Raw genomic sequence first — 16,339 nt, 5'->3', positions numbered from 1 at the left:
GCTAAAGCAGAGGGTTTTGCAAGAGGAGATAAGGTCAACTTCATGGCTGGGGGGGGTAGGAGTAGATTTCCAGTGCGGAGGCAAATGATCCTGCATATTTTTACTGTGTGGTTTCCTGTACCCTCTTCAGAAGTGTTTGCTGCTGAATATGAATTCAGCCTGAGCGTGCTCGAGCCCCACAGTTTCTGCCTTGCCGGGCAGAGCTCCCCACGTGGCACCAGCTCCGGAGAGCACGGCTGGGCTTCTCCAGCACGGCCTCCCCTGGGCTGCGGGCTGGACACCGCTCAAAGAGGGTCTTGTTCGTGGCTGAGCCAACAGACGTGTGGTGCTGCGCTCTGGGGCTGCCCCAGCCTGGCTGCAGGCTGCTCAGGAGGAAAGTGAGGTCCTCGGGCTGATTGTGCGTGGTGCTGTGGGGTGTGCCCAGAGCTGCAACATGCCCTGGGGGAGCGCACCCAGAGAGGAGCCCACCCGGGGAGAGAAAATGGAGCCTGAGCAGGCAGCCTGTGTGCTGAGAGTGCTCCCTGTGCACTCTGAGTGTGCACCCCATGCACCCTGAGCGTGCACCCTGTGCCAAGTGTGCCCCCCACACACCCTACGCGCGCCCCCCCTGCCCCATCAGCGCGCCCCCACCTCCCCGGCGCGCACACCCCAAGCGCGCTCATTAGCGCCTCGCTTCCTGCTTACTAATTAACCACCTCCAGCTTTGAAGCCGGCCCCGTGGGCAGCGGCGGCAGGGCTCGGAGGGGCCGTGCCGTGCCGGGCCGGTCCCACCCCGGGGGCGGGCGGCGGAGCACGTGAGGCCGAACCGAGCCGTGCCGAGCCGTGCGGGGCCACCCCGAGCCACTCCCCGCCCCGAGCCCCGCGGCGGAGCGGAGCAGGAGCGCAGCAGCTCGGCTCGGCACGGCTCGGCACGGCTCGGCACGGAGCATGGAGCCAGCAAGGCGGTGGCGAGCGCTGCTCCTCTTGGGGCTGGGGCTCTCGCTGCTGCTGGTGGTGGCCGGTGAGTGCCGGGGGTGCCGGGGGTGCGCGCAGCCCCCGCAGGAGCGCAGGGGCCGGGTGGGACGAGCTCGGGGCCGCGGCTCGCTGCTGGCTGCCAAGCCGAGCCGAGCTGGGCCGTGCCGTGCTTTGGGGCTGAGATAAGCGGGTAAACAGCTTCCCTGGGAGCGGCCGGCACGGCACGGCACCGGGCGGCGTGGGGAGAGGCAGCTCCCTCTGGGTCACCGTGGGGTGGGTGACCCCCAAAGGGTGACCCCTAAGGGTTACAGTGGGTGGGGGAGCCCAAAAGGGTGCCTCCGAAATGGTGATCCCAAAAGGGTGACCTCAAAGGTTGGCCCCAAAAGGTGACCCCAAAGGGACGGGGGTGAGCAGGGAGCAGGGGAGCGAAGCCCATGCGCAGGAGGGCGCCCGCTCGGCCCTCCCCAGGCAGCCCTGACCTGACCCCCCCCCAGCCCCGCCGGTTTTCGGAGGATGTTATTTTTGCCTTCCGGCCAGCCTGTGGGCTCACATAAGCAAACATTTCCAAAAGCGGTGCCTGAGCTTCGTTGCCTTGGTTCCTGGCTGTCCAACCCGGGACAGCTCCGTCCTTGACCCGAGAGATCCGTGTGTGGGGAGGATGGAGATGCTGACCCGCTCCTCCACCAGCCCTGAAACTTCCCAAAAAGTAGGAGCATCCAAAACTTTTTGCAGCACTGGAAAATGTGAGCGGTGTGCCGTGCCTTGCTGCTGGGCCAGGGGCTGGCCGGCGACACCCGCCACCTGAGGAATTATTCCTGGGAGGGGATGAAAGAGAATCTGCTCCCTCGGAATAAATCAAGTATACATCCAGCACCGGGACCCCTCCCATCCCAGCCCTGGGAAGATATGCAGGGAATTTTACACCGCTCACTCTTTCTCCTGCAGTGTCCCACCCCAGAAACTCCCCCGGCAGAGCGGCGTGCGCGAGGGTGCTAGGGCGCACACATCCACTGGCACGCCGTGCTGCAGGAGGCAGCAGCTCCTGCTGCTCAACACAGGCAGCTCTGTGCGCGGGGGATCCTTGGGACGAGGCTGCTGGATGTGCCCAGGTCCTGCGGAGGAGTGCGGGGCGAAGGCATCCCCAGGGAGCAGCCCGTGCAGGAGCCCTCTCCTCCCGCGCCGTAGCTCATGGCAGCGCATTGATGGAGCATGAGGTCATGCAGAGCTGGCTGGGCAGCGCCTTGAACCGGTGCCCGAGGTTTTCTGCCTCCCGAGGGAGGCTAAGGGAGCTCCAGCATCCTTTTGGAAACCCTCGTGGGACGCCGGGCCTTGCCTGGCCTTCCTGCTGCTGCTGCTGCCTCCCCTGCAGTCGCTGAGCATGGGGAAGAATAGGATTACCCCGGAGCAGCCCTGCTATTAAAAGGCTAATGAGTAGGAGCTCGCTGAGTAGTAGCTTAGGCTAATGAGAGCCTTGCTGCTTGGTGTGGGTCCAGGCAGCAAGCCCACGGCTCGGTACCTTCCACCTTCTCCAGGGCACACAGGTAGTGGGGGGTTACTGCTGGGTCTCTGCCTGGGTTCCAGCTTCGCTCCGGCTCGAGCGTGGCACCGAGCAACGTGCCACACTTGAAAAAGTGCCTGTGCTTGGCTTGGGGCTCTCAAGGTTTTCAGGCAGGTCCGTGGGAATCCCGTCGAGGTTTATGGAGAGCGTTGCCACCCCGCAGCTGTTTGGGCAGGGTAAATTGGGGGTGGGAGGAATTTCCCCGAGGCCGTGCGGCACCCTCCGCTTCCTCCTCTCCAGTCTCCAGCGGCTGTGAGCTCAGGCACGTGGCTCCCCCTACGATCATTTTTTTTGTTTGTAAATACTTAACTTTGGTTAGCAAAGCCCAGCGGGTGACCAGCCCCATTCCCTGGGTGCCGGGCTGACCTTCGGGCTCTGTCCAACCACTTTTTTTCCGTGCGCTTTGTTGCTGATGGCTCACGGTGACATGTGGCTTTGCTGGCAGGTGACTTCTGCAACGTCAACCACTGTCAGAACGGGGGCACCTGCCTGACCGGCATCAACGAGGCCCCCTTCTTCTGCATCTGCCCTGAAGGCTTTGTGGGGATCGACTGCAACGAGACAGAGAAAGGTGGGGCTCAGGGAGGGACCCGAGTCCCCGTTGCAGGGGCTCTGTGAGGTGCAGGGGACCAGGCACCCGCAGGAGCCTGGCACCGTGCCCTCCTCGTGGCCCTGTGCCTCCAGCCCTGTTGCATCCTCTGGCTGGGAAAACACAGAGGATGCTCTTATTTCCCCCCCTGTGTCCATATAACATCCCTTTTTACCTCCTTTCCCCTTCCCCAGGCCCCTGCCACCCTAACCCTTGCCACAACAACGGCGAGTGCCAGTTGGTCCCAAACCGAGGGGACGTCTTCACCGACTACATCTGCAAGTGCCCCGCGGGGTACGACGGGGTGCACTGCCAGAACAGTGAGTACAGCAGGCTGGGGGCCGGGGGGGCTGGAGGTGGCAGCTCAGGCACCCCTGGACCTGCTCCCAGGGGGACGTGGTGACCCCGGCGATGTGACGGGGGCTGCCCCAAAGCTCAGCAGGGACACGGCTTGGAGGAGAGCTCCAGCCTGTGCCAGCAGGTCTGCGGGAGCCTCGCTCTGCAGATACCTCTCCTTTCTTCCTGGCGCTGGTTTTGGGGTCACCTCCTGAGCCTCTTCTCCTCTGTCCTAGACAAGAACGAGTGCTCCTCCCAGCCCTGCAAAAACGGAGGCACCTGCCTGGACCTGGATGGCGACTACACCTGCAAGTGCCCTTCTCCCTTCTTCGGGAGGTCCTGCCACGTCCGTAAGTTCCCGGCACCCCTTGTCCCCAGACAGGAGGCAGACGGGCTCCTGGTCCTGCTGCCTGGTCACGTACGGCCCCTCTCCGTGTCCCCAGGCTGCGCCGTTCCCCTGGGCATGGAAGGAGGAGCCATCTCGGACGCGCAGCTCTCGGCCTCCTCCGTGCACTACGGCTTCCTCGGCCTCCAGCGCTGGGGGCCGGAGCTCGCCCGCCTCAACAACCACGGCATCGTCAACGCCTGGACCTCCAGCAATTACGACAAGAGCCCCTGGATCCAGGTACCCGTGGGGGGAGCGGCGAGCAGCCCCGTCAGCTGCTGGGGTTGAGCACGGTGCCACCCGGGACACCGCGTGGGCACCCGGCGTGGTGACGTCCCCTCCTCTGCCCACACCTGGGACTGGGGATGCAGGGCTTTAGCACCAAGAAAACTACGGTGCCCAGGAGTTCCTGGGTGGTGCTGTGGGGGTAGAACTCTCACACCCCGCTGTATTCACCCTCTTGCTGCCCCCCCAGGCCAACCTACTGAGGAAGATGAGGCTGAGCGGCATCGTCACGCAGGGTGCTCGCCGCGTGGGCAAGTCGGAGTACATCCGCGCCTACAAAGTGGCCTACAGCCTGGACGGCAGGGAGTTCACCTTCTGCAAGGACGAGAAGCAGGACACGGACAAGGTGGGCTGAGCGGTGGGGCTGTGTGCCCCGTCCTGAGCTCGGGGGAGTGCTCCCGACCCGGGTCACAGCCACATCGGGGACCCTGGGCAGTTTGGGGACCCTGGGCAGTTCGGGAGTGCTCTCCAGCTCTGTAATTGACCATAATGAGCACGCCCGAAGAAGCAGGGCTGATTTATTCAGGTCATTCAGATAACATCTCTGTAGTTAACGTGCTCCAGAGGATGTGGGCACAGCCTGGAAGTGCCAGCAAATAACTTGCGTGGCTCTGGGCTGAGCGTGAGCCCACCGCGTATCTCGGTCTGGAGGCACTGAGTGCAGCCCCATTTTTAGGGGAAATGCCTCCTGGCTGCTTTTTTTTTTTGTGCACTCAGGGACAGGCTGGGAATATCTGCCTCGCTTTCAACAAAGCAAAGTTTATCTCATCTGCACAGTGCTGGGAAAAAAAAAAAAAAAGCGTGGAAGCGTGACCCGACAGCACGCCGCCCCTCTGCTTGTGGGGCAGATGCGGTGATTTGGGGAGCGCAGCTGCAGGGAGCGGGGGCAGCTCCGTGCGCACGAAGCACGGGGCATCACGTGGCAGTGCTGAGAGCACTGGGGCTGCTGCCAACCCCTGCGCTCCTCGGGGCACGATCGAATCGCTCGAGTTCTCCTGGTTCACGGGGACAGACGCCGGGGTCTGTCCGTCTGGCGAGCAAGGGCTTTTAGGGGGGTGCTGGGGTGCCCACCTCCGCCTGCTTTTTTCCAGGTTTTCCAAGGGAACGTGGATTATGGCACCATGCAGACCAACCTGCTGGACCCTCCCATCACGGCCCAGTTCATCCGCATTTACCCCGTGGTGTGCCGCCGTGCCTGCACGCTGCGCTTCGAGCTCATCGGCTGCGAGATGAACGGTAAATTCCTGCCCTGAGCCGTGGGGAGGGGGCTCTGCCTGGGCTCCGGGTGCTGGGCTGGGGCTGGCCCCTCCCCATGGACCACGGGGCTGGCTGGGGGGTGTCGGTCTGGACCCACTGCTGACGTCTCGCCTCTCCAGGCTGACCCCGTGGTCGCTGTAGGGGATGTAGGACAGGGCGTCCCCCCTCGTAGCCGTCCTCATCCCTACTTGGCCAGCCAGCGCTTGTTTTTCTCCTGCTGTCTCGTGATGCCTGGAAATCCCCACGGGAGCTTTTTGGGAGCGCGGGCTGTTAATCCCATCAGCTCAGCCGGGCAGAGCTGCGTTCTCACGCTGCTAACACCTTCCCAAGCTGTCCCAGCTCATGGCTGTTTTTTTTTTTTTTTATTGTTCCCCATCCAATCCCTGACCCGGCTGCTTTTCCTGACGGAGAGCTTGAAAAGCTCCCGAAGATCAAAGTCCTGTGGGAAACGTGACTGATGATTAGCCGGAGCCCTCGGCTTTCCCTTCTCCTCCCCGCATTCCTGCCCTGCTGCACGTCCTCGGCACTGCCTGGCACAGCCCCGAGCGGGGCGAGCGTGTCGGGCTGGGGCTGGGGCCGCATCCTGCCCCTACCCAGCTGTGGTGCCAGCTGTGAACTCAGCGCTGAGCCGTCCTCGTGCCGGGCTGTGCTGCGGGGCTGTCCACACATCCCTGCAGCAGGAGGCACTGTGAGGCAGGGAATGGCTCGGCACCGAAAATACCGTCCTGGCTGCGGCCGGGAGCGTGGGCGAGCTGCAAGCCCTGCACCTCCCCGGTGCCGTCCCGTGTCCCCGGTGCCGTCCCGTGTCCCTGGTGCCATCCCGTGTCCCCGGTGCCATCCCATGCCCAGCTCTGCTCTCCATGTCTCCGGGATGTGCCCGCCGGCCCCGGGGGGCTCTGCCGGCTGCGGTGGGGATGCTGGTGGTGCTTTGGACTCTTTCCCTCTCACCGCCTGCATAAACCGTTGTGTTACAGTGTATTTCAACACGGCAGGTTGCTCGGAGCCTCTGGGCATGAAATCCCACCAGATCTCTGACCAGCAGATCACAGCCTCCAGCGTCTTCAAGACGTGGGGGATCGACGCCTTCACCTGGCACCCCCACTACGCCCGCCTGGACAAGACGGGCAAGACCAACGCTTGGACGGCGCTGCACAACGGGCAGGTCGAGTGGCTGCAGGTGGGTCTGCCTGCCCCAGGCTCTGCCCCGGGGCTGGGGAGGGGCCAAAATAACCCCCCCAGGGCCCTGACCCCCCTGCGGACCCTGGCTCCCCAGCCCCAGCTCCTCCTCCCTTCCGTTGCGCAGGACAGCTCAGGTCTGCGTTTCCATTCCCAGCCTGGAATGGGAACAAATAGTTTTGAAATTTCCTTCTCGGTTTCCTCTCCTCCGCTGTTTTTATACTCCTCACATGATTCCGTGACATAATAGGACAGAGCAGTTTAGATATTTGTCCCATTTTTGCTTTTATTTGGGAAATGATTAAAAGCAGCTGCTCCTCGGCCCTAAATCAAGCAGCTGGTGGGGATGCCTCCTGATGGGGTCGCGGTGACACGCAGCCTTGGGCTGCCACGCTGACGGCTGGGCGTTTGTGTACGTGCAGATTTACATCTACACTCGTATATATAAATACACAGGTACATATGGCTGGTACTGGCCTGAAGGAACACAAAATAGGAGCTCAATTCAGGAGGCTGTCAGCTCGTTTGCTGCGTTGCCCCACGCTGTGCCAACCAGGAACCATCTCGCTCAGCCCAAATGTCAGACCGCAGCGAGCTGCGTTTCCCCAGCCAGAATCTCCTTCTGCTGGAAATTCATCTCCACTGGGGCTTCTTTATTTTATTTTATTTTATTTTTTTTGCCTGGAGAGCTTTGCCATCCTTCCCACCCCGACCTTTTCAGCAAAGGGTGCGCAGGGGGCTCAGCTATGTCACCACAGCGTTTTCTGAGCTGCTCTGCCACTGGGGAAGGGGTTGAGTGGTGCTCTCTGTGCTCTGGACCCCCGGGATGTGTGGGATGCCCTGGGTGGGAGCTCTGCTGCCCCGGCAGGGCTGTGCCAACCCCACTGAGGTGCCCAACCCAACCCAACCCAACCTCTCTGTGCCAGATCGACCTTGGGGACCCCAAGAAGGTGACGGGCATCATCACGCAAGGCGCCCGCGATTTCGGCCACATCCAGTACGTGGCAGCCTACAAAGTGGCCTACAGTGACAACGGCACCTCCTGGACCCTGTACCGGGACAGCCAGACCAACAGCACCAAGGTGAGGGGCGGCGAGCTCCGGGGGGCTCGGGGACACCTCGGGGTGGGCCGGGGTGGCACGGGGGAGATCCGGGCTGGTAACGGGGTGCTCACCTCCACCTTTTCCCCCTCCCAGATCTTCCACGGCAACAGCGACAACTACTCGCACAAGAAGAATGTCTTCGACGTGCCCTTCTACGCCCGCTTCGTGCGCGTCCTGCCCGTGGCCTGGCACAACCGCATCACGCTGCGCCTCGAGCTGCTGGGCTGCGACGAGTAGGGGCCGGGGCAGAGCAACCAGAGGGGGCTGCCCTGCCCTGCCCGCCCCTGCGCACCTCCCGCTCCAAACCTCAAGCCTCCCTCTCCCCCTCCTTCCCCCAAATTCGGAGGCGCTGCCTTTCTGCCCCGGCTGGATGGGGCTGGGGCTGCGGCACTGCACTTTACGGGGCTGTCGCGGGTGGGATGTGGGGATGGGCCCTGCTCTTTTGCCCCGTGAGCTGGGAACGAGGGCCCCTTCTGAGACCAGGGCTTGGCTGTAGGACCCCCGCCAACCCTGGAGCCAACTTCTCTGCCCCTTTTTGCTTCTGCTTCCAGCAGCGAGGCTCCAGCCAGCAGCAGCGCCGTGCCAGAGCTCAGGGCTTGGTTGTTTTTGGAGGGACCCAAACCAGCCCCCGCCACCCCTCCTGCTCCCTGCACAGCTGCACGCAGGGGCTGCAACCCCTCAGCTGGGTCCCCTGTCCCTTTTGCAAGGCCCCGAGTCCCCTTGCGGGTGGTGTCAGTGCCGCATAGTGCGAGGGGAGTGATGAGAGGGGGGAGAGGCTGCTCCTATCACAAAGTGCCGCGTCTCCTTTGCTGGCAGCTCTGCCCCCAGGTCTGGCTTTTTGGCAGCCGAGAGCCCTCCCTGGCCCCCAGTGAGGCTGTTTTTTTTCCCCAAGGGAGCAAACCCAGGGGTGTGCGGGTGGTGGGGGCACCCTGCCCCCCTAAAGGGGGAAAGTCTTGGGAATTTTCTCTCCCCTTTGATCGCGGTCCCAGGGTGCCAGCTCCAGCCTCCTCCAAACCTTCAGCAGTGCCACCGTCCCCTCTTACTGGGGGGGCTGCAGGTCCCTCGCCCCCAGAGCCAGGCGGTGGCTGCCCTCTGCAGTGGGTCGAGGAGCTGGGCTGTGGCCAGGGGGTGCCAGGAGGAGCAGCAGCAGGCGCTGGCTGAACAACCCAAGTGCAGCGGGCAGGCAGCCCCATCCCTGACCCTTTTTGTAACCTGATTTTTCCCTTCGTGTGCTGGCGGGGAGCCTCTCGATGCCGGAGCAGCCGGGAATGGCAGTAGGAGAGAGGCAAGGGCTGGCACTGCCAGGCAGGAGCGTGGCTGGGGGCTGGGGGGCACCTTGGGACCGTGTCCCCGTGGGCAGCACCGGTGGCGACGCCGTCCCCGTGTGCTGGGAGGGGAAGCGGCCACGGGGCCGGGCTGGTGTGGAAAGCACCGAGGGGACCTGGCCGGTCTGGGGGTGGCCCTGCTGGGGTGTCACTGACAGTATTAAAACCAGCTGAAACTTCAGGCCGTGTGCTCGCTGCTCTGCCATACGGCTGCAGGAAGGCGGAGGGGCCCCGGGGTGCCCGGGCTGCGCGCATCCTTCCCACGGCCCCCACCCCTCCCGGCTGCTGCAGCCCGGTGCTCGCAGCTGGCCCAGCGTAACGGGACGGGATGGGATGGGACACGGGGAGGGGAAGCGGCTCTCAGCACCCCACACCCTGCCCGTCCTCCTTTGGCTCTGCTCCTGGAGCAAATCCCCCAAGGTGGAGCGAGAGCTTTGGCCGGGGCTGCGGCCGGCCGAGCTCCTGGGGAGTGCGGGGTGGAGGCTGCTGGATGGGGACCCTGGGCCCACCGGGGGAGGCAGCGGGGTGTTGGGGTGGAGCAGCTGTGCTCCCTTCTAGGGGTTTCTGCCCCGCTGGGAAGGGACCCCGAGGCTGGCACAAATTGCCCTGGTGCCACCCGTGTCCCCGCAGCTCCTGAGCTCGCCGCAGCCCTGGCTGCTCGGTGACAAACCAGAGCTAGGGGGGGACACGCTGAGCTCTGCTCCCATCCAGCCGTGCCCCCCTTATCGCCGGGAAGCTGCGGCAGAGATAAGGGCAGCCTGCTCCCAGGCAGGCCCAGACAGCCAGGGGAGGCTGTGCAGGGAGGACGAAGCGAGCTGAAGCCACCCCTCGGAGCAGGGGACACGTCCCCCACACCCCGTCACCGCTGTCCCCTGCCACCCCCACCCCGCTGTGGGATGCTGAGCCCCTTCCCAGCCCCGCGCCGCTTCCTTCCTCCCGCAGAGCACCGGGCTGCCTTTGAAGAGGGCGAGGAGGGCTGGGGCACCCCGCTCACCACGCAAAACCTCCTGCGGCTTGTCCCCATCCCTCGGATGCTGTTCCCGGAGGCAGGAAGGCCGGCACGCTGCAGCCGCGGCACCCCGCTGCCTGCTGACCCCGCTGCCGGTGCTGCCAGCTGCCTGGTGGGCAGGAAGCAGCCGCAGGGGAGAGCATCCTCTGCCCTCCTCTCCTCCCTGCCCGGAAAGCCCAGCGCCGATCGCAGCCTCCTCCGTCCTGCTGTGGGTTTTCCTCCCCGCTTGGAGCCTTCAGCACCAGGTCCCTGCCGGGGCTGCCAGCAGGAGCTGAGATGGGTCCCGTGCAGGCGGCGTTTCGGGGGGAAATCCCCAAACTGTCAGCCCCTGGCGTTGAGGTGGGGGAGCTGGGGATGACATTTTTATGGCTCCCGTTCAACCCGTGGGGCTCGGCCAGCCCCAAGCACGTGCCCGTCCCACATGCTGCAGGGTCGGCTCTGCCCTGACCCCACACAGCGCTGCTCACCCCACAGCCCACGGCCACCCTCAGGGAGCTCAACCCAAAGCCCCAGCAGAAAGCAGGGCTGGGAGCATCCCCTACACACCGAAAATAGGGTGAGAGGAGGGCAGGAGCGGAGGGGATTCACCAAACGATTCTCCTGGGGCCGTGCGGAGGGACGGCTCGTTGTGGGGCATTTTGGGCACCCTGCAGCTTTCTCCTCCTCTCCCAAACAATGGGGCGGCCGCGCCAAGGAGCAGCGTGCCCCAGCGGGGAGGGGACCGTCCCCGATCAGATCAGATCAGATCAGACACGGGCTGGGCTGTGGGGGGGGGGCACAGCCCGGAGCCGCCGTGCCGGGAGATGTAATCGCCCCCATTGTGGGCTGCGGGGCAGCGCGCTCCGGCCGGCAGGGCGGGTGGCACGCCGGGCGTCACGCACCCACGGCTGTCCCTCGCCAAAAGTGAGCTGGCAGTGCCGTGGGTTGGGGCCCCGTGGCAGTGCTGGGGGCAGGATGTGTATGATCACAGCCAGCTTGGGGCTTGGCGTCCCCAAAATACCCGCGATGGCCTCTGCGTCCAGCCAGAGCTGCTCGGTGGGGGCCCCCCAAACGCAGCCTGTCCCGTTTTTTGGGGGTTGGATTTAATCTCTTATTTCTTTGTGATTAGAGAGGCAGAGCCGTGAGACCCCGTGTCCCCTGGCAGTCCCAGCCACGCTTCCCAAGGGGGTCGGGGCTGGTGGCAGATAACGCCGCGTCCCGGCCGCCGCCGCTCCCTATCAGCGCGCCGTCGGTGCCAGACGGGCTCGGGCCCCGGGGCCGCCAGGATGGGGTTTCCCATTTATTTTCGCACGCCTTGTTTTCTTTCCGGTTTGACGCCGTCCTGAGCGGCGGCAGGAGCAGGGCCCGGGCCCCCGAGCCTCATTTCCTCGCCGTAAAACAACAAAGCGCAGCGCCGGGCCGGGCCGGCGGGGCAGCGGGTCAGGCCACACGCTGCTGCTGCTGTGCTCCCAGGGATGGCAGCCCCGGAGCTGGAAGGAGCTGGGGTTGTGTGCCGTGGCTGGAGATGCCCCAGCAGATGGGTTGCCCAAAAGTTTTGGCCCCGTTTCTGTGCCCCGGTGCAGAGCCCTCCCTGAGCCGCGCTCTCCCAGCTCTGCTTTGCCCACCCGGCCCCAGGCTGAGCCCTGATGGGGTCAAGCCTCGTGGCTCGGTGCCTCCTCTTGACCCCAAAGCACAGACACCCCCAGAGCTGCTCGTTGCTTGCGTGATGTGCTCGTGGTGCTCCGAAAATGTACTCGTGGTGCTCGTGGAGCTCCCACAATGTGCTCGCTTGGCACCGCCGCTGCCCATGCTCGGTCCCCATGGACAACTCCTGTCCCCAGCGGGACAACTCCTCTCCACGCACCCATCTTGGAGCAGGACTTTGAGGGGCTCACCCCCTCATCTCAGCATCCCCAATGGGGTACCCCATTCCCCTTGGCTCCCCCTGACAAGCCGGGGCGACGCCGTCCCGTTCCCAGCCGGGTGCGTGGCGAGGGCACAGCCCGGGGATGGGCGCACGGCTCCGGCTGGGGCTGGAGGGCGGGCGGGGGGCTCGGGGCACCCACCCCTGCTCCGGGCCGCGAGCAGGGGGTTGGGAGAGGCGTGTGTTTCCCTTTAAGAGGCAGGCCCTGGAGCTGCTTCCTCTCAGCCTTTGCAAGAGCCCCAAACACACCGCACCGCCCGCAGCCTGCCCGCTGCCTGCCGCTGCTGCCCGGCGTGAGTAGGGCTCGGTCCCGGGGACGGGCGCGGGGTGGGTTGGCACCCAGGGGTGCGGCACCCAGCGGGGACGGAGGGCTGGGAGGGCTGGGCATCGCTGTGGGATCACTGGGCATCGCTATGGGATCACTGGGCATCACTGTGGGACCACTGGGCATCGGTACGGGACCGCCGGGCATCACCACGGAGGGTGCCGGGCATCACCGGGGTGGAGGACGCCAGCTCTCCGCCACGTCCCCATTGCCACCATCGCCTTGTGGGTGGCGAGGAGCTTTGGGACGCAGCGGGGTGAGAGCTGGAGTCCCTATCCCGAGGTGTGAGGCTGCCGGTGCCTCGAGCCCGTGCCACCGCCCCGCCGGCACACGGCGCCGTGCGCAGGGCCGCGGTGCCTCGAGCAGTGCCCCGGCACCCAGCTCGCACCCACCTCACCGCCAGCACCCGCATCCAGCCCGCTGCCTCCGTCCTGAGGTCACCAAGCACCCAGGGATGGAGTTTTGGGGTTGGCTGATCATGGGCTGCACCCACAGAGCGGTGGCACCCGGAGAGGAGGAGAGCTTGGGGTCGGGCACCCCGCGCTGGGAGCAGGGGGCTGCGGGTCCCAGCCCCGGCTGCCTGCTGGATGTCCCCGCTGTCCCCAGCCCGGTCCCCGCGGTGCCAGCCGGCACCCCCTGCCTTCAATTTGGGGCACCCTTGTGCTCCTAAACCTTATCCGGACTGGGACACGGGTGGCGCATCCCTGCCCGCTTTGCAGGGGGGCTGCGCAGGCTGGCCGGGTGCCGTGCCCCCCCTGCCGGCTCTGGGGCAGGGCTGCAGGCCGGCAGGTAGCGATGTGCCCGTCCTGGGGGGGGGGGACACCGCGCTGGGCACCCTTGGGTGCCCGTGGGGTCAGGGCTGGGGGCGCAGCCCCCACAAATGGGTCCGCGGTGCCGTGGGGCAGCCGGGCTCGTCCTATGGGGCGTGGTGTGCGCTCAGCTCGTTGTATGGGGACAGCCTCTGCTGTGGCTGGGCTGGGGGGGTGGCACCCGGTTTTTTGGGGGCAGCTGGGGGTCTGTGGTCAGGCTGGGGGCTGCCCCCACTGCCCCGGCCCCGCACAGAGCCGGGCGGCCCCGAGCTCTCCTCCCCTGCCCTGCTGCACGCCCCGCTGCCTCTGCACGCTGAGCTCGGCACCGTGCTCCCCGCACGCCCCGGGGGAGTGTTCCCAGTGCTCCCAGTTTGGGGGACGCCCTGGGGGTCCTGCCCCAGCCCTTTCCCTCTCTGCTCAGGGTCCAGCCCCGCTCCCGGCCATGCTGCTGCTCCCGCTGCTCCTCGAGGCCACCCTGCTGCAGCTGGCCGGCGGCTCCCACCACCCCTTCTACAATGGCTTCTACTACAACCACGTCATGAACGACAAGGGCAACGGGCACGAGAAAGGTACAGCGGGGTCGGACTGCCCCCAAAGCCTCTAGGATGGGGTCGGGACCCACAGCTGGAGGGGTGCGCGGGGCTGGAGGAGCACTGGGGGTGCTCGGGGACGCTCAGAGGTGGCTGGGGGGAGAGGGGGTGACATTTTCCCTCCCCGTCTCCAGTGGATTACTTCAACGGGGCAAGGCTGGTGGTGGAGACCCCCCGAGACCCCGTTTACAGCCTGAGTGGTGCCAATGCCACCCTGCCCTGCCGCTACCGCTTCGAGCCCCAGCAGGAGGCCAAGCGCAAGATCCGCATCAAGTGGTCCAAGCTGCGGGACGACTACACCAAGGAGCAGGACGTGCTGGTGGCCATCGGCAAGACCTACATGGCCTTCGGGGACTTCCGAGGCCGTGCCCACCTCCAGCAGGGCGGCCGGCACGAGGCCTCGCTGCTCGTCAGCGACGTGCGCCTGCAGGACGACGGCAAGTACCGCTGCGAGGTCATCGACGGGCTGGAGGACGAGAGCGACGTGGTGGACCTCCGGCTGCAAGGTGGGGACCCCTGCGGGGCAGCGGGGTGTTTGTGGGGGCAGAGCCCAGCCGGCCCCGTTGGGCAGAAAGGGGCTGGGGTGTGCGGGGTGATCCTCGGGGCTCAGAGCTCTCCGGGTGGAGGTTTGGGGGTTCCCGTTGGCCAGCTGTCCCTGTGCTGGTGCCATGTCCCCTTGGGAGCCCTGTCCGTGTGTCCCTGGGTCCGTGTGTCCCTGCAGCCCTATTATTGTCTGAGCATCCCCAGGAGGGAGATGTGCGTGTCCCCAGGACGCAGCCACCAGCTGTCCCAGTGCCACCAGATGTCGCTGGCATCTCGCTGCTGGTGGCCGCGTGCCCAGCGCAGCCTCTCCTCAGCCTGGGGCTGCTGCACCCTGGGGCTGTGCACCCTGGGGTGCTCCCTGCCCCGCAGTGTGGGTTTGGGATGGATCTGGGGACCCGTGCGGGCTCCGGACGGTGTCCTCTGAGCACCCCGTCCGCCCCCCAGGCGTGGTGTTCCCCTACCAGCCTCCCCGCGGGCAGTACCGCCTCAACTTCCACGAGGCCGAGCGAGCGTGCCGGGAGCAGGGCGCCCTCATCGCCACCTTCAGCCAGCTCTTCCAGGCCTGGAGCGAGGGTTTGGACTGGTGCAACGCGGGCTGGCTGGCCGACGGCACCGTGCACTACCCCATCCGCCTGCCCCGCAAACCCTGCGGGGGGCTGCACCTCGCCCCGGGCATCCGCAGCTACGGCCCCCGCCACCGGCACCTGCACCGCTTCGACGTCTTCTGCTTCTCCTCCGCGCTCAGAGGTGGGTGCTGGGCACGGGGCAGGGGGCACGGCCCCGCTGGTGGCATCTGGAGCCCCGCTGGTGGCGTCCCACATCCTCCCTGCCCCTTGGGGTGTGGGGCTCGCAGCCCAGCGGGGATGCTCCGGGCGATGCTCGGCACCGGGGGGGCTCCCCCCCTGATTTCGTCCATCCCTCCTAGGAGAGATTTTCTACCTGGAGCCCCCGGCCGGGCTGACGCTGGAGGAAGCCAAGCAGGCGTGCCAGGACGCGGGAGCTGAGATCGCCAGGGTGGGACACCTCTACTCCGCCTGGAAGTTTTTGGGGCTGGATCGCTGCGACGCCGGCTGGCTGGCGGACGGCAGCGTGCGCTACCCCATCGCCAAGCCCCGAGCCAACTGCGGCCCCCCCGAGCCCGGCGTCCGCAGCTTCGGATTCCCCAGCAAGGGCAGGTTTGGGGTTTTCTGCTACAAGGAGAGATAAGGAGCCGGGATTCTCCTTCTCGGCCTGAGGATGCTCCCAGCCCGACGGTGCCCGGCACCGGGTGTTTCCCAAGGGCTGTTCTGGGGGTGATTGTGGGGGGAGGCGGGGCGGGGGGAGGCTTATTTTGTTTGAATTTTTTTTTTTTTTTAATTTTAATTTTTTCCTTCCTTTACATTTTACACTTTCTCAACACAGCCGGGCTCCTGGCTCCACGCACAGCGTGGGGCTGCTGCTTGGGGCCGGGGCAGCCCCTTGCCCACGCCGGCCACCCTGCCGGCCCCGGGCTGTTTCTGCCCCCGTGTCCCCTGCCACGTTTCTGTCCCCTTGTCCCCTGCCACCCCGGCTGCAGGGGACCCGAGGCACAGAGCGGGTGCCTCTGCTGCATCCCTGTCCTCGTCCCCGTCCCGCTGCGGGGTGCTGCTGTGCCCGTCCCCGTGGGGGCCCCAGTGCCTTACCTCGGTGCGCCCTGCGCCCGGACGCCGTGTGAACTCTGGTGCCTTCTTCTTCGAGCGTTTTGTTACGAAAAGATGTATTTTCCTGGAGCTCTTCTAATAAACGAGGGAGAAAGCCCCGGAGTGGTGTGGCTGTGTCCCTGCCTCTGTCCTAGCCTGGAGGGAGGATGTGGGGGTCCCCGGCAGGACCCCCGGGGTGCTCCTGGGGCTGTGCATGCCTCTCCCTCCTCACCATCACCTCCTGGGGGGCATCCCCTCCTAATGAGTGTTAATTAACCCCCAGGAGCTGGGCCTGGAGGGCAGAGGGTGAGCATCTGCTGGCAGTGGGATTTCTCGGTGTTGGGTTTTAGCTGTGGGGTGTGGATGGGGTTGGCCCCTCCTGGGCAGCTCCTCCTGCCCCAGCCCCTTCCAAGACAAATTTGGGGAGCGGTGTCCTACATTTTGGGGTCCTCCTACACTTCTCCCTTGTCCCCACAAGTGCACCCTCTTGCAACCAGTCTGGACTCCCTCCCTCCCCACGGGAAACCCTCCACC

General features: G+C 65.6%; 2 protein-coding genes across 3 annotated transcripts; both read left to right on the top strand.

Annotated features, from left to right (window-relative positions):
- Window positions 1-820: 820 nt before the first annotated feature.
- On the top strand, window positions 821-9,149 carry MFGE8 (milk fat globule EGF and factor V/VIII domain containing). Of its 2 annotated transcripts, none has more exons than XM_068695345.1 (10): window positions 821-1,000; window positions 2,958-3,083; window positions 3,296-3,421; window positions 3,674-3,787; window positions 3,881-4,062; window positions 4,298-4,453; window positions 5,199-5,343; window positions 6,357-6,541; window positions 7,467-7,622; window positions 7,737-9,149. In XM_068695345.1, the coding sequence occupies exons 1-10, from the start codon at window positions 928-930 to the stop codon at window positions 7,878-7,880; spliced, it is 1,407 nt and encodes a 468-aa protein (XP_068551446.1). In that variant the 5' UTR covers window positions 821-927; the 3' UTR covers window positions 7,881-9,149. The 2 variants fall into 2 exon arrangements, with proteins under 2 accessions (XP_068551446.1, XP_068551444.1); XM_068695343.1 differs by having other exon boundaries at window positions 6,339-6,541.
- A 2,874-nt stretch (window positions 9,150-12,023) lies between these two features.
- Window positions 12,024-15,933, top strand: HAPLN3 (hyaluronan and proteoglycan link protein 3). The gene is made up of 5 exons (XM_068695342.1): window positions 12,024-12,173; window positions 13,436-13,583; window positions 13,739-14,110; window positions 14,592-14,894; window positions 15,073-15,933. Exons 2-5 carry the CDS (start codon window positions 13,457-13,459, stop codon window positions 15,351-15,353), a joined length of 1,083 nt encoding a protein of 360 aa, XP_068551443.1. The 5' UTR covers window positions 12,024-12,173; window positions 13,436-13,456; the 3' UTR covers window positions 15,354-15,933.
- Window positions 15,934-16,339: the final 406 nt, after the last annotated feature.

The sequence above is a fragment of the Anas acuta genome, chromosome 12 (genome assembly GCF_963932015.1).
Source record: "Anas acuta chromosome 12, bAnaAcu1.1, whole genome shotgun sequence".
Taxonomy (NCBI): Eukaryota; Metazoa; Chordata; class Aves; order Anseriformes; family Anatidae; genus Anas; species Anas acuta.
The sequence above is the reverse complement of the archived record's forward strand: the minus strand, read 5'-3'. Positions and strand labels throughout refer to the sequence as shown.

Excerpts from the sequence above, each read along its gene's own strand:
- MFGE8 (XM_068695343.1), top strand. The coding sequence starts at position 928 with ATGGAGCCAGCAAGGCGGTGGCGAGCGCTGCTCCTCTTGGGGCTGGGG. Across the intron at positions 3,422-3,673 it reads CGGGGTGCACTGCCAGAACA|ACAAGAACGAGTGCTCCTCC; the intron begins GTGAGTACAGCA and ends CCTCTGTCCTAG. Across the intron at positions 6,542-7,466 it reads GGCAGGTCGAGTGGCTGCAG|ATCGACCTTGGGGACCCCAA; the intron begins GTGGGTCTGCCT and ends TCTCTGTGCCAG.
- HAPLN3 (XM_068695342.1), top strand. The coding sequence starts at position 13,457 with ATGCTGCTGCTCCCGCTGCTCCTCGAGGCCACCCTGCTGCAGCTGGCC. Across the intron at positions 13,584-13,738 it reads GGGCAACGGGCACGAGAAAG|TGGATTACTTCAACGGGGCA; the intron begins GTACAGCGGGGT and ends CCCCGTCTCCAG. Across the intron at positions 14,895-15,072 it reads CTTCTCCTCCGCGCTCAGAG|GAGAGATTTTCTACCTGGAG; the intron begins GTGGGTGCTGGG and ends CATCCCTCCTAG.